This window comes from Mercenaria mercenaria, unplaced genomic scaffold, assembly GCF_021730395.1.
Source record: "Mercenaria mercenaria strain notata unplaced genomic scaffold, MADL_Memer_1 contig_132, whole genome shotgun sequence".
Lineage (NCBI taxonomy): Eukaryota > Metazoa > Mollusca > Bivalvia > Venerida > Veneridae > Mercenaria > Mercenaria mercenaria.
In genome coordinates, this window is record NW_026459302.1 from 3,038 (window position 1) to 16,356 (window position 13,319).

A 13,319-nucleotide genomic window follows, 5' to 3' on the forward strand; every position below is an offset into this window, starting at 1 on the left:
CGAAATATATGCGATTTCTGTCCGGGGACTACTCACGTACCAGTATATACAACAAAAAAAAGTTACTCAATAAATTGTTTTGTCGCCCTCCCTGAAAATTGAGTCCTCGCAATTTGCAATAAAAACAAGTAACCTGAACAAGAAAAAATAACAGAACAGGTTCTGTTATTATGGACGATGTCTAAGAATAAGCTTAAGATCTGCTATTTTTTTCTGGTAATATCAATATTACTGTATAAAGACACCGTTTATTTAAAATAAATCTGAATGTCAACATAAACTCGGTGCAATCTTTATTGGTGGTCATTATTGTTTACGTATTATTAAGATGGTTGAACTGTAATATGCGATATATTCTCATTATTCTGTGATTTTGTGTCTTTGATAGAGTTTATTACTGACAATATTACTATATAAATCATTATTATATTAAGCAACCTACAAGATCTTTTTACCACATTACATAAACATGAAATGATTACATTACAAACCGGTAATTGATTCCGACTGGGAGATATCGGTTAGTTTCTGTGGATAGAAACAGAGACCCGCTGGTACCCCTAGCAACGACAAACAGGCAAGAAACAGTAACGCCTTCTTCAAATCGAATTGTTCAATCACTATTGTAAGGATTGGTGGTAATATTAATGCGCTCAGTGGTACTCCAGCATTAGTAACTGTCGCAGCAACAGGGCGCCATTTATCGTTGAAGTTTGCAACAAGATGTGTATTTGCACAGAAATCTATCATTCCGGCTCCTGAGCCTTCAAAATTGTGACAACAGTTATACAAAGACATTAAAATAACGTGAAAACTAATTGAAATGATATCCAAACTTGTATTAGGAAAATATCATTAATTTTTATTTTTAGCAATATTTCAAATGTATAAAAACAATTGTCATCGCAGCTAATACATGAAACGTTAAATTATTTTCCCCGGGAGTATAAAACTGCCAGACAAACATTGAATCCCGACACAATTTCGTCCTTATACAACTGAAACCAGTTATAACATATGGAGGTATGCTGGTTACAGCCGAAAATCATTATTATATAACAAACTCTGTATGTCTAGTCATAACAGATACGACGCCGGAGCGACGCATGCAGACGAACGGAGCACGAACAACGCTAGAATTTACATCCATAATATTCTACTTCTGCTACTTATTGCCTATTTATTTTTCGTTGTTTGAAAAGAATATCACCTTGTTGATTATTTGTGAGCAATCATGAACCTTTCAACTATAACTGGGCAACTATATTGCGAGACATCTTCAGAATAACCGACTAAGCTCTTTGTTACCTTTCGTTTCTGTATGAAAATATCAGTATAAAACTGACTGAAATCTAACCTAAAAAATCAAACGGTTTGGACTACACCCGGTGTACGTTTCCCCTCCGTGAATAAAAGTAGGGCTCATTACTTGTTCGGTCTAATTTTTTAAAATCAGTCTTTTATTTTGATTTTGGAGAAGTATATTGAACTTGACGTCTGGTAGATCCTATGTAAGGTATTCACCTCAGGCATTGCGTTTGTTCTGAATCACCGTACAGCCCGGTCTCATTCACAGTTTTTGAGTGCTGGTCATGAATTAAATTGAAATAGATTGATTTTTTTTTTAATTCAGTACCAATATTTTTTAATCATTTGTTTTTACAATCAGTTGGCAAGGAAGCCCATAGAAAGATAATACATATATCATGAAAACTTTCATAAATTGCACATTTGAAAAATCAGTTTTGGTTGTGATTTAGACATCAATTTCTAGACTCTTATTATCTTTAAAAAATAGGTTATATCTATCTTTTTGCCTCAAAAGTAATTATTTTGTAAACTACAGGAGTTTTTGGTTGTAAATGAATACGTTATTCGATTCGCTGAATTAACATTAATTTTAGCGTTCAATTTATAATTAATAACTGTGACCTGGGGACATGTCACCTTCACTCTGTAAAGAAGACAAATGCCACCACTACCAACTCTTATTTAAACCGTTACTGAAAAAAGTATCAATATTCTATTACTAGGCATTACAAACATGAGCAAATGAGTAACAAAGGACTGGAATTATATGTATATAAAAACAAAGAAAAATATCAAACAGGGAATGCCACGCACCAAAAGCGCAGCCTCCTCAAAACGAACCCCCCAGCACGCAAACGCGTGCACCACACACACACACACACACACACACACACTCAAAGCTTACACATCAGGACAAAACGAACAACACACACACACACACACTCAAAGCCAACACATAAGGACAAGACGAATAATAAGCATACACACGCGCGCGCACACAAAGTCAACATACAAGGACAAAACGAACAAACAAAGGAACACAGTGGGGCACCGCCTTGGAACGGTCAATGGCAAAAACACCACTGGGGAGCTTAAACCGGTTTATGGTGCGCACCCAACCTCACTCTTACCCCCACCATGTTCCAAAGACATGGGACAGTGTAAATAAAAGTAATCCCCTCCAGGTGAATCTCTAACACACGTAATGGAAACAAAAAGGCATGGCATGTAAAACACAAAAATGCTAGTGTATAAATATATAAAAAGCAAACCTTAAGAACCAAAAACGTATGTACTCAATGCCTTTTCAGAAGACAGAGCAACAAGAGAAACACCCTTAAGGGCCCGACGAAACAGGCCAGAAGACAAATATCAAAACAGTTCAGTCCTGGTAGGATTTAAAAACTGCTCATCATAGAGTCCTCCCCCTCTTCCGTCAGACGCAATCAAAGAGGGAAGCGTAGTGTCCAACTGTAAACGGGTTGAACACTAAACATGCGGTATGTATCAAAACAGTTGGGTCGTAACCTCTTTTTATAAAACGTTTGATAATCTTTCCAAATACATTTGGAAAATTACCATGACCCAAGATCTTACGAAGTTTGCAAACCACATCCCCATAAAAAACGGGTTTAGAAATACCTTCTCGCAGAAGTGTCTTTAAATTACTATTGAATTTTAAAACTAAATCAGAATTACGATAATAAAATTTAGTAAAATATTTACGCAATTTGTAATAACGGTAGCCTTGCTGAAGAAGTTTACTTGTAATATATTGATTACGTTCATTGAAATGCTTGACATGACTACACGCTCTGGCAAACCGAATTAATTGAGAAATATATACCCCATAAGATGTAGCCTGAGGTACATCCCCATCCAAATGGGGAAAATTTACAATACTAAAATTAAAATCATCCCTCTTGTCATAAATTTTGGTATGTATAAATTTGTCATAAGTAGAGAGATGTAAATCTAAAAATGAAGCATCATATCCGAATTGTTAGTTTTAATTAACTGAAGCTCCCTAGGATAAATAGTACCCACCAAATGACCAAAAAAACGGATTATCCATATTAAGAATATCATCCAGATAGCGTGATGTATTATTAAATGCAGTTATAATATCTGCTTGCGTATCTGGAGAAAGGCTCAACATAAAGTCTCTTTCATAACAATATAAAAACAAATCTGCGACAAGGGGTGCACAATTTGTTCCCATGGGAATACCAACAACTTGTCTAAAAACTGCATTCCCAAACCTGATGTAAATGTTGTTCAATAAAAAGGAAAGGGCTTTACAAACTTCGTCACAGGTCCACATAGAATAATGTTTAATAATATTGCTAGTAAAAAAAGCTTTATCAAAATTGCAAGTGATAAATGTAGCATTCTCTCTGGCAAAAGTCTTTTGAATTAGGGCAGTTAATTTGTCATTTATTAAGTTATGTGGTAAAGTGGTATACAAAGTAGAAACATCGTATGTACTGACTGTAGATACCTTGTAATTATTAATTTTCAACTTATCCAGGATTTCGCCAGAATTTTTAATCGACCCAAATAAGTGTTTACCAGAGTTTTCGTATACTTTATCGCAGTATCTTTCCACGTGAGCTTTCACAGCAGTTAGACATGATGTTAATAGTTTTGAAATATTTGTAGATAATATATATATAAGTTGTCAGACTGTAGTTATTCAACTGTTTGAACTTTCATAGAACGATAAACTCCACCTGTATAGAAGATATTTCAAAGATAGAAATATATTTCACCGAGTGAACACTAGATCTGTAATGCAATATTTACAAGTGGCGCGAGTGAAATATATTTCGATCTTAAACTGTAATTAACAAATTGTCTATTTATTTCATGTACTTTTAATTATATAATGTCGTGACGTCATGATATCTTTGCATAAAGTCTGTAAATAGTCCTGTGTCTACAGGACGACGGTGTCTACTTGTAGCAGTGAGCACAATGCCCAACTTTATAGTGCTGCCTCACTGGAATATCACGCCGTAGACACGTGGCATGATACCCCACCCAGTCACATTATACTGACACCGGGCTGACCAGTCCTAGCACTATCCCCTTAATGCTGAGCGCCAAGCAAGGAAGCTGCTAGTATCATTTTTTTACGTCTTTGGTATGACGCGGCCGGGGATCGAACCCACGACCTCCCGCACTCGAAGCGGACGCTCTACCACTAGGCTACCGAGGCGGTCTGTAAATAGTTCTAATACGTTTCCCGATTTCTTTTACATTTTATTATGATAGAATGTAAATATTTATAATCCTGTTAGTATTTTATATATCTATATATCTTTACTGAAGTAGATCTAATATTCTCCAAGAAATTTTCTATTATTTATAATTTATAATTCATATTCTTTCGCATTCAAATGTAGTTCCGTACCTGTGTCCAGTGAAAAATAAAAATGATATTTTCACTGTTTGAAACGGTGAAAATATCAATTTTATTTCACAGATAAATTTCAATATTTCTGTGAAGAACATAAATTCTAATATGTTTGTCTTTGTTAAAACACTCTAGGCCTAACGCTAGTATGACATCACGTTAACGTGCGATGACTTCAATGTTTTTGTTGCGACCAAGAAAGAGCGCTGCTATATTTCATCTACTGTTTTAGATTAAAGGCATGTTAGAATCGAAATAATTTATAGCATAAGCGTGTTTTAACACTATTTATGCATTCGGGTGGTAATACGTCGTTCAAATAATTTCCCTCGTGAAATTATTACATCCGACGTATAACCACCCATCGTGCATAAATAGTGTTAAAGCACTCAATTTTGCTATAAATTCTTTCTTAATTAAATGTTGCGATATAATCTATACTACGTCTAAACATATCAATATTTAAAGGCTTTATTAGCCTTAAAGTTGAAGTATTACCTGCAAGTAGGCCGTAAGTCACGTACATTATGCTGGTCTTCTTTGCAAACATACTTGTCAGCATACCTAAAGCTAGAAGTAGTGAACCACAAACTGTTGGCCATCTTTCACCTATTTTATTAGCAACTAAACTGAGAGGGATACCTGTAAATACGAAAGCTATAATAAAGGTGTAGTCATTCGAAATGGATTTGTTCGATACTTCAATGACACAGGAGGTCGGGAACGCAGATTTTTCGGTCTTATCCGGCCTTTATATATTGACGGAGCTTACAGCCTTTAAGAATATGATCCAAAGTTTCCATAATATCACTTTTTAAAAATTACTCACAAACTCGGGTATACTAGATTGTTTAGTATACCCGAGGTTGTGAGTAATATTTAAAAGTTGAGATTATAGGAACTTTGGATCAAATAGCTCCGTGACCGTCAATACATAAAGGCCGGATAAGGCTGAAAAATCTGCGTCCCCGACCTCGAGGACTGATCATTCTCAATTATTCTTATTTATAACTGTGCACTGGATACATGTTAGATACCCACAGGAAGTATTTTAATGTTTGTTTTATCTATCCTGCTTGCACAACCAGCTACAAATTTTGCGTAAGTATATTTTGTAAACGTAGCTACAAAATGACTTATCGGAATATAAAAATTTGATTTTCTCCCTTGGTCTTTCTCGGTTGCAGCCCGCCCGCTTAGCTCAGTAGGTAGAGCGTCGGTCTACGGATCGCGGGGTCGTGAGTTCGATCCTCGGGCGGGGCGTATGTTCTCCGTGACTATTTGATAAACGACATTGTGTCTGAAATCATTAGTCCTCCACCTCTGATTCATGTGGGGAAGTTGGCAGTTACTTGCGTAGAACAGGTTGGTACTGGTACAGAATCCAGGAACACTGGTTAGGTTAACTGCCCGCCGTTACATGACTGAAATACTGTTGAAAAACGGCGTTAAACCCAAAACAAACAAACAAACAAACAAACTTTCTCGGTTGCGGAACCAAGATTGAAAAAACAAATCCTAAAGGTTCAAGCAGTTTTTGGAATTTGAGAAGCTTGAAATATCCTTACAGATATCAAATGAAACCGCGAGACTGAATATTCGAGATGAAAAGAAATGAATATTTGAACAGCTTCATAAGTAGCTTACGTAGATATAAGAGGGGCGATTTATGAATATCCCGAAATGTACTCTCGTTTCTTAACATACATATATCACAACAATCAGTAAATTTATACCCCATTAGTTTCTTATTTTTGAATCAATAGTTATTAAGTACTAGTCCCCATCATGAAACGTTATCCGGTCACCCCCACCCCCTTACAACAGGGTTGCCCATATCATTAAAAACTAAATTTTACAACAGATCGTCCGAACTTCTAAGAAATTTAAAACAAACCTAAAACACTTTCATACCATGAATACTATGGGGATGTAGTTTATAAACTTCGGAAAATGAAACATAATGCTTATTTTAATCAAATATTTGTAAAACGTGTACTAAATAAAAAATAAAAAGTATGCTTAATTTCCCGGAAGCACGGAGCACCCCAAATACAGCAATAGAGCTATGCATCACAAATGAGGCCCGCAAAAAGAAACTGGAACGTAAGATTATAGCAGCAGATGGGTTGCTTCAAAAATTCAAAAACAAGTGCATTATTATATGCAATAAAAAACAAAAAACAAAAAACAAGAGGGCCAAGATGGCCCTAGGTCGCTCACCTGAGAAACACACCATAACACACCATAATTTGACCTAGTGATTTCATGGAAAAAAATATTCTGACCAATTATCATTAAAATTGGAGCAAAAACCTTGAGTATAAATAAGTATTTTCTTTGATTTGACCCAGTGACCTACTTTTTGATCCAAGATGACCTATATACAAATTTGACCAACATTTCATCAAGGCAATCATTCTGACTTAATTTCAGGAAGATCAATCGGAAAATATAGCCTCTATTGCATACACAATGTTTTTCTTTGATTTGACATAGTGACCTAATTTTTGACCCCAGATGACCCATATTCAAACTTGACCTAGACTTCGTCAAGGCAATCATTCTGACAAAATTTCATGAAGATCAATTGAAAAATACAGCCTCTATGGCATACACAAGGTTTTTCTTAGATTTGACCTAGTGACCTTCTTTTTAACCCCAGATGACCCATTTTCAAATTCAGCCTAGATTTCTTTAAGGTTTTTATTTTGACTTAATTTCAGGAAGATCAATTGAAAAATACAGCCTCTATCGCGTACACAAGCTTTTTCTTTGATTTGACCTAGTGACCTAGTTTTTGACCCCAGATGACCCGTTTTCGCATTCGGCCTAGATTTCATCAAGATAATCATTCTGACCAAAATTCATGAAGATTAATTGAAAAATACAGCCTCTATCACATACACAGGCTTTTTCTTTGATTTGACCTAGTGACCTAGTTTTTGACCCCAGATGACCCATTTTCGAACTCGACCTAGATTTTATCAAGATAATCATTCTGACCAAAATTTATGAAGTTTAATTGAAAAATACAGCCTCTATCGCATACACAAGGTTTTTCTTTGATTTGACCTAGTGACCTAGTTTTTGAACCCAGATGACTCATTTTCGAACTCGGCATAGATTTCATCAAGGTAATCATTCTGACCAAATTTCATGAATATCAGTTCAAAAATACAGCCTGTATCGCATACACAAGCGAAATGTTGACGGACAGACGACAGACAGACAGACGCCGGACATCGAGTGATCAGAAAAACTCACCTGAGCATTGCTCAGGTGAGCTAAAAAACAACAACAAAAAAACAAAAAAAAAAAACAAACAAACAAGAGCTGTCTGGTGACAGCGCGCTCATGGATTTTATAATAGTAGTTACAACTGTCACAGTAAGGTTGAAAATTATTAAACCTGCTGTAATTTACAAGTACTTCCAATGGCAGAAACTTGTATGCAGTATTTACATTAGCATTACTCTGAAAATATTTTTGACAGAGCAATGTCCCTTGTCATACATGAGCACACTGTCACTATATGCAAGTATTCCAAGTCTCAGTTGAATATCTTTGATAGGGTTCAAAGTATTTTACTTTAAGTTAAAAAGGAGCATAACTGAAAATACTGCTGACAGAGCAACGTCCCTTAAAATACAGGTGCACACTGTCACAATATGCAAGTATTCCAAGTCTCAGTTGAATATCTTCGATAGTGTTCATTTGACGGTATAATAAAGCTTTAACCAACGCCGACGCCGGTGCGAATAGTATAGCTACCCATATTCTTCGAATAGTCGAGCTAAAAGTGGGTTAGAGGTAGATAAAAGGGTAGGGTTGTTGGGGAAAGTGGAAAAAGGCAAGGATGAATATTAAACAGGAAAAGTCACGCTTCAAATACGTAGTCTTACACCGCAAACCACAGCAGTGCAAACACGCACATATACAATAAAATATGTAAGAAGACAAACACCTACAACTGACACATACATACACAGATAGAGCAAACAGACAAGCAAAAAAAAAAAACACCGTGGGACACCATACAAGACACAGACATATACACGGACATACACGAACAGAACTAAGAAGCAGGAAAAATCAACAAAATGTCACCACACAGGGACTGTCAGTTTATCAGAAGAATCAATGCGAAAATAGTGAAATACAGTGCATGTTTGGTGGCTGGTCCCTTTGCAGTTAGTCGCTATGCTTTCCTATTTGATGATGCGATGATTATCGAAGCGTAAGAAACTTTTCTCCCAAAGCCTACTAAAACGAGGGAGTGGAATTTTGTCTTGCTGACTGCTCAATCGTGCCTTTAAAAGTTAAGATCTTGGTTCTCTGACTTCAGACAAGATGTTCAGTACACTGGTGTAATTATACCTTACATTGACACAATCTATATGTTTTACCTTTTATAGTCTTGAATTTTGTCACTAATGCTAGAACCTGTCTCAATGGGGACATTGTCTTGTCTAGCTTGTTGATAAAAAGAGTAAGTGGGAGGTTGGCATGCCCTAAACTCGTTTAAATCCCTAGTTTCCTTTATATAGATTAATGACCGTTTCAAGACGGAGCCTCCATTTCAAACTTTGTTTATTGTTTTTGTCAATGACCCTGCTGATTTTGAGTAAGTAGGCTAAAGGTCAAGGTCACAGTGACCTGGACCGGTTAAACGGTTTCCGGATGATAACTTAAGAACGCTTGGGCCTAGGATCATGAATGTTGATAGAATGGTTGTTCATGACCAGTAGATGACCCAGTTGATTTTGAGGTCAGTAGATCAAAGGTCAAGGTCACAGTGACCAGGAACAGTTTAACGGTTTCCGGATGATAACTCAAGAACGCTTTGGCCTAGGATCATGAAGGTTGATAGAAAGGTTGTTTATGACAAGTTGATGACCATGTTGATTTTGAGGTCAGTAGGTCAAAGATCAAGGTCACAGCGACCAGGAAAAGTTAAACGGTTTCTGGATGATAACTCAAGAACACTTCGGCCTATAGTTTATAAAAGTGGGTGGTCATGACCAGCAGATGACTCTTTTCGATTCTGAGGTCAGTAGGCCAATGGTTAATAAAATCTGTAAAAAGATCCTTTGGAAGCAAAGAAGGAATGCAACCAAGAATAATAGCAGACTCGGTTTGATTGAGTCTGTTCATGTGAGGTAATGAAGTGGGCAGCATCTCTCACGCCCCCTAGCACCGGCTAAAGCGGCACTCACAAATGTTGAATGATCTCTATGATCCCAAAGGACCGGAAAATATAACAACACTGAATCCAAGTACGGGGAGACTTTTTACAGGTCACAGTGACCCAAAACAGTTAAACGGTTTCCGGATGATACGCAAGGACGCTGAGGCCTAGGATCATGAAAATTAATCAGGAGGTTGGTTATGACCAGCAGATGACCATATTAGAGTCTGAGGTCTGTAAGTCAAAGGTCAAGGTCATAGTGATCCATAACATTTAAACGGTTTCCGGGTGATAGCTTAAGAATGCTTAGGTCTAAGATCATGAAGGTTGATAGAGATGTTGGCCATGAACAGCAGATGACAATATGGATTTGAGGTCAGTTTGTCAAAGGTCAAGGTAACATTGACCTGGAACAGTTAAACCATTTCCGGGCAATAACTTGAGAACGCTTGGACCTAGGATAATAAAACTTAATAGGAAGGTTCATCATGACCATCAGATTCCCCATATGATTTTGAGGTCTGTATGTCAAAGGTCAAGGTCACATTGACATAGAACAACAGAAATTTTTTTGCCAAATAACTAGAGGATGCTTTTGTTTAAGATCAAATTTGATACAGAGGTCACTTATGACTGGTAAATGACCCACAATTATTGATTTGAGGTCAGTAGGTCAAATGACCAGTTCACAGTGAACAAATAATTTCTGTTCCTTGTGCATTTCTGAATGCATCAAGGGTGGGGGGGGGGGGGGGGGCATTTCGTGTTCTACGAGTTACACAGAAATTAGAGCAATATGTCGAGCATTTTTAATATTCCACGTATTATACATCACATTGTAACTGTAACTTTTGAAACCTTAATTCCACTTATGTATACAAAACCATAGAAATAAAATAATTAACAAATTTAAATTTTACTCCAGATAATATACGGAGTTAATCGTGTGTATCAGCTCACATTTAGGTAATAAACTAAGTTATAAAACTTTACCAACAAATCCTAATAATCCATTGAAAATAGACGCAATCCATGCCGCTTCCGTATGGCTTGTTCCAAACTCTAGTCGCATTTCTCTGTACAAGATACCAAATGAAACACTCAGTCCTGGGGAGAGCATATGTATAAAGAGACATGCAGTCACAAGAAAGCCTTTCCTTATCATGTTAACATATAATCCACATATAAAGTAGACTTTATATAACTGCGTGTAAAGACGAAAGATAATACGCATATTGTAATACTGATACTAAACCATCAAGATTATTGTACGGATCAGTACATTCTACGGTGGCACAGAAGTGACACTACTCTTTTTTTTCAATTGCACTTCCCTTTTTATGTTGTTCCCATGAGATATTAACTCGAGGGAACGACTTAGTATGTCGTGGGAACGACTTAAAAACAGCAATTTTTAAAAAAGCATTGCATTTAAAAAGGAGTAGCCCAATAAAAAAAAGTAGTGTAATAAACAAGAGGGCCATGAAGGCCCTGTATCGCTCTCCTGACCTATTGACCTAAAGATCATGAAGATTAACATTCTGACCAAGTTTCATAAAGATATGGTCATAAATGTGATCTCTAAAGTGTTAACTAGCTTTTCCTTTGATTTGACCCGGTACTCTAGATTTTGACCTCACATAACCCAGATTCGAACTTGACCTAAAGATAATCAAAATTAACATTCTGACCAAGTTTCATGAAGATACAGTCTTAAATGTGGCCTCTAGAGTGTTAACAAGCTTTTCCTTTGATTTGATCTTGTAACCTAGTTTTTGACCCCACCTGACCCAGATTTGAACTTGACCTATAGATCATCAAGATCAACATTCTGACCAAGTTTCATTAAGATATGGTCATAAATATTGCCTCTACAGTGTTAACTAGCTTTTCCTTTGATTTAACCTGGTGACCTAATTTTTGATTCTACATAACCCAGATTCAACCTGGACCTTGAGACTATCAAGATTAACATTCTGACTAAAATGTATGAAGATACAGTCATAAATGTGGCCTCTACAGTGTTAAAAAGATTTTTCTTTGTTTTGACCAGGTGACCTAGTTTTTGACCCGAGATAACCCAATATCAAATTCGTCAAAGATTTTATTGAGGGTAACATTCTGACCAAGTTTCATTAAGATTGGGTTAAAATTGTGACCTCTATAGTGTTAACAGTCAAATTGTTGACGACGGACGGACGACGGACGGACGGACGACGGACACAGGGCGATCACAAAAGCTCACCTTTGAGCACTTCGTGCTCAGGTGAACTAAAAAGAATAGTGCAACAAAAAAGAGTAGTCATGCTAGCTATGTCAAGGGAACGACTTACTAACTCGTGGGAACGAGTTAGCTATGTACTCGTTACCACGACATGACTATCTCATTCCCACGACTTAGTCAGCCAGTCAAATTGTTTGTTATGTTTAACATACCTGTGATCATCATGGACGAACAAACTTGGACACTGTCTGTGGTCCCAGATATGTCACCTTTAGAGTCAGTTAACCTGAACTCGACCTAGTAGAGTTTGGAGTAGCTCAAACCCCAGTCGTGTGGTATGAACTTTTCCGTCGGGAAGGCTCTGGCAGAGGTCCGAACGGCCCATGACAATATATGTGGACTCGTGTCCGGCTGTTTTTGTCACCTTCAGTCAATCTGGGGTTGGAGATGGTCTGACCACTCGTCGGCTGGTGTTAGTCATTCCATCGGAAATACTCCTGATTGCCGATGGCGGAGGACAGAACGTGACCCAGACACTGTATGTGGGTCATTTACTGGCTGCGTTTTGCCGCGTCAACTGACTGGGGCCCAACCCACTCCAACTCGCAATAGGTCTAGTACGAGTGGATTAACACCAAAGGCGACACAAACCAGCCGGAGATTGGCCTACATGCAGTGTCAGATGGTATATGGGGCCTCTACCGTCGGCATACTAAAGCAGCCCTTACGGAACTGCTCATACCCACCGACTTGGGGTCCAACCATCACCACGTCAAGTTCGGGCAAATTAAACCTGAAGCCGACAAAAACTAGCCGGATATTGGCCGACATACAGTGTCACTGACATACCAAAAGGGTTTCTACCACTCAATATTGGGTCCATCCAATTAGACTTAATGCAGATTGACTCAGAAAGACAAACTTAGCAGCCACATCTGGGACCACAGACAGTGTCCAAGTTTGTTCTTTGGTCGTTCATGATGATCACAGCTATAATAAATATAAGAAACAATTTGATTTGCTGACTAACTCGTGGAAACGAGATAGCTATGTCGTGGGAACGACTTACTATGTCGTGGGAACGAGCTAGTAAGTCGTGGGAATGATATAGCTAACTTGTTCCAACGAGTTAGTAGGTCGTTCCCTCGATATAGCTAGCATGCACTACTCTTTTT

The 13,319-nt window shown here is 37.5% G+C and overlaps 1 protein-coding gene across 1 annotated transcript; it reads right to left on the reverse strand.

Moving 5' to 3' along the window:
* Positions 1–491: 491 nt before the first annotated feature.
* Positions 492–11,113, reverse strand: LOC128551616 (monocarboxylate transporter 7-like; the record flags this gene model as incomplete). The annotated part of the gene is made up of 3 exons (XM_053532510.1): positions 10,914–11,113; positions 5,228–5,371; positions 492–764 (listed from the first exon to the last, which is right to left on the reverse strand). Coding segments are annotated over exons 1-3 (589 nt in total), but the record flags the coding sequence as incomplete, so codon positions are not given.
* Positions 11,114–13,319: the final 2,206 nt, after the last annotated feature.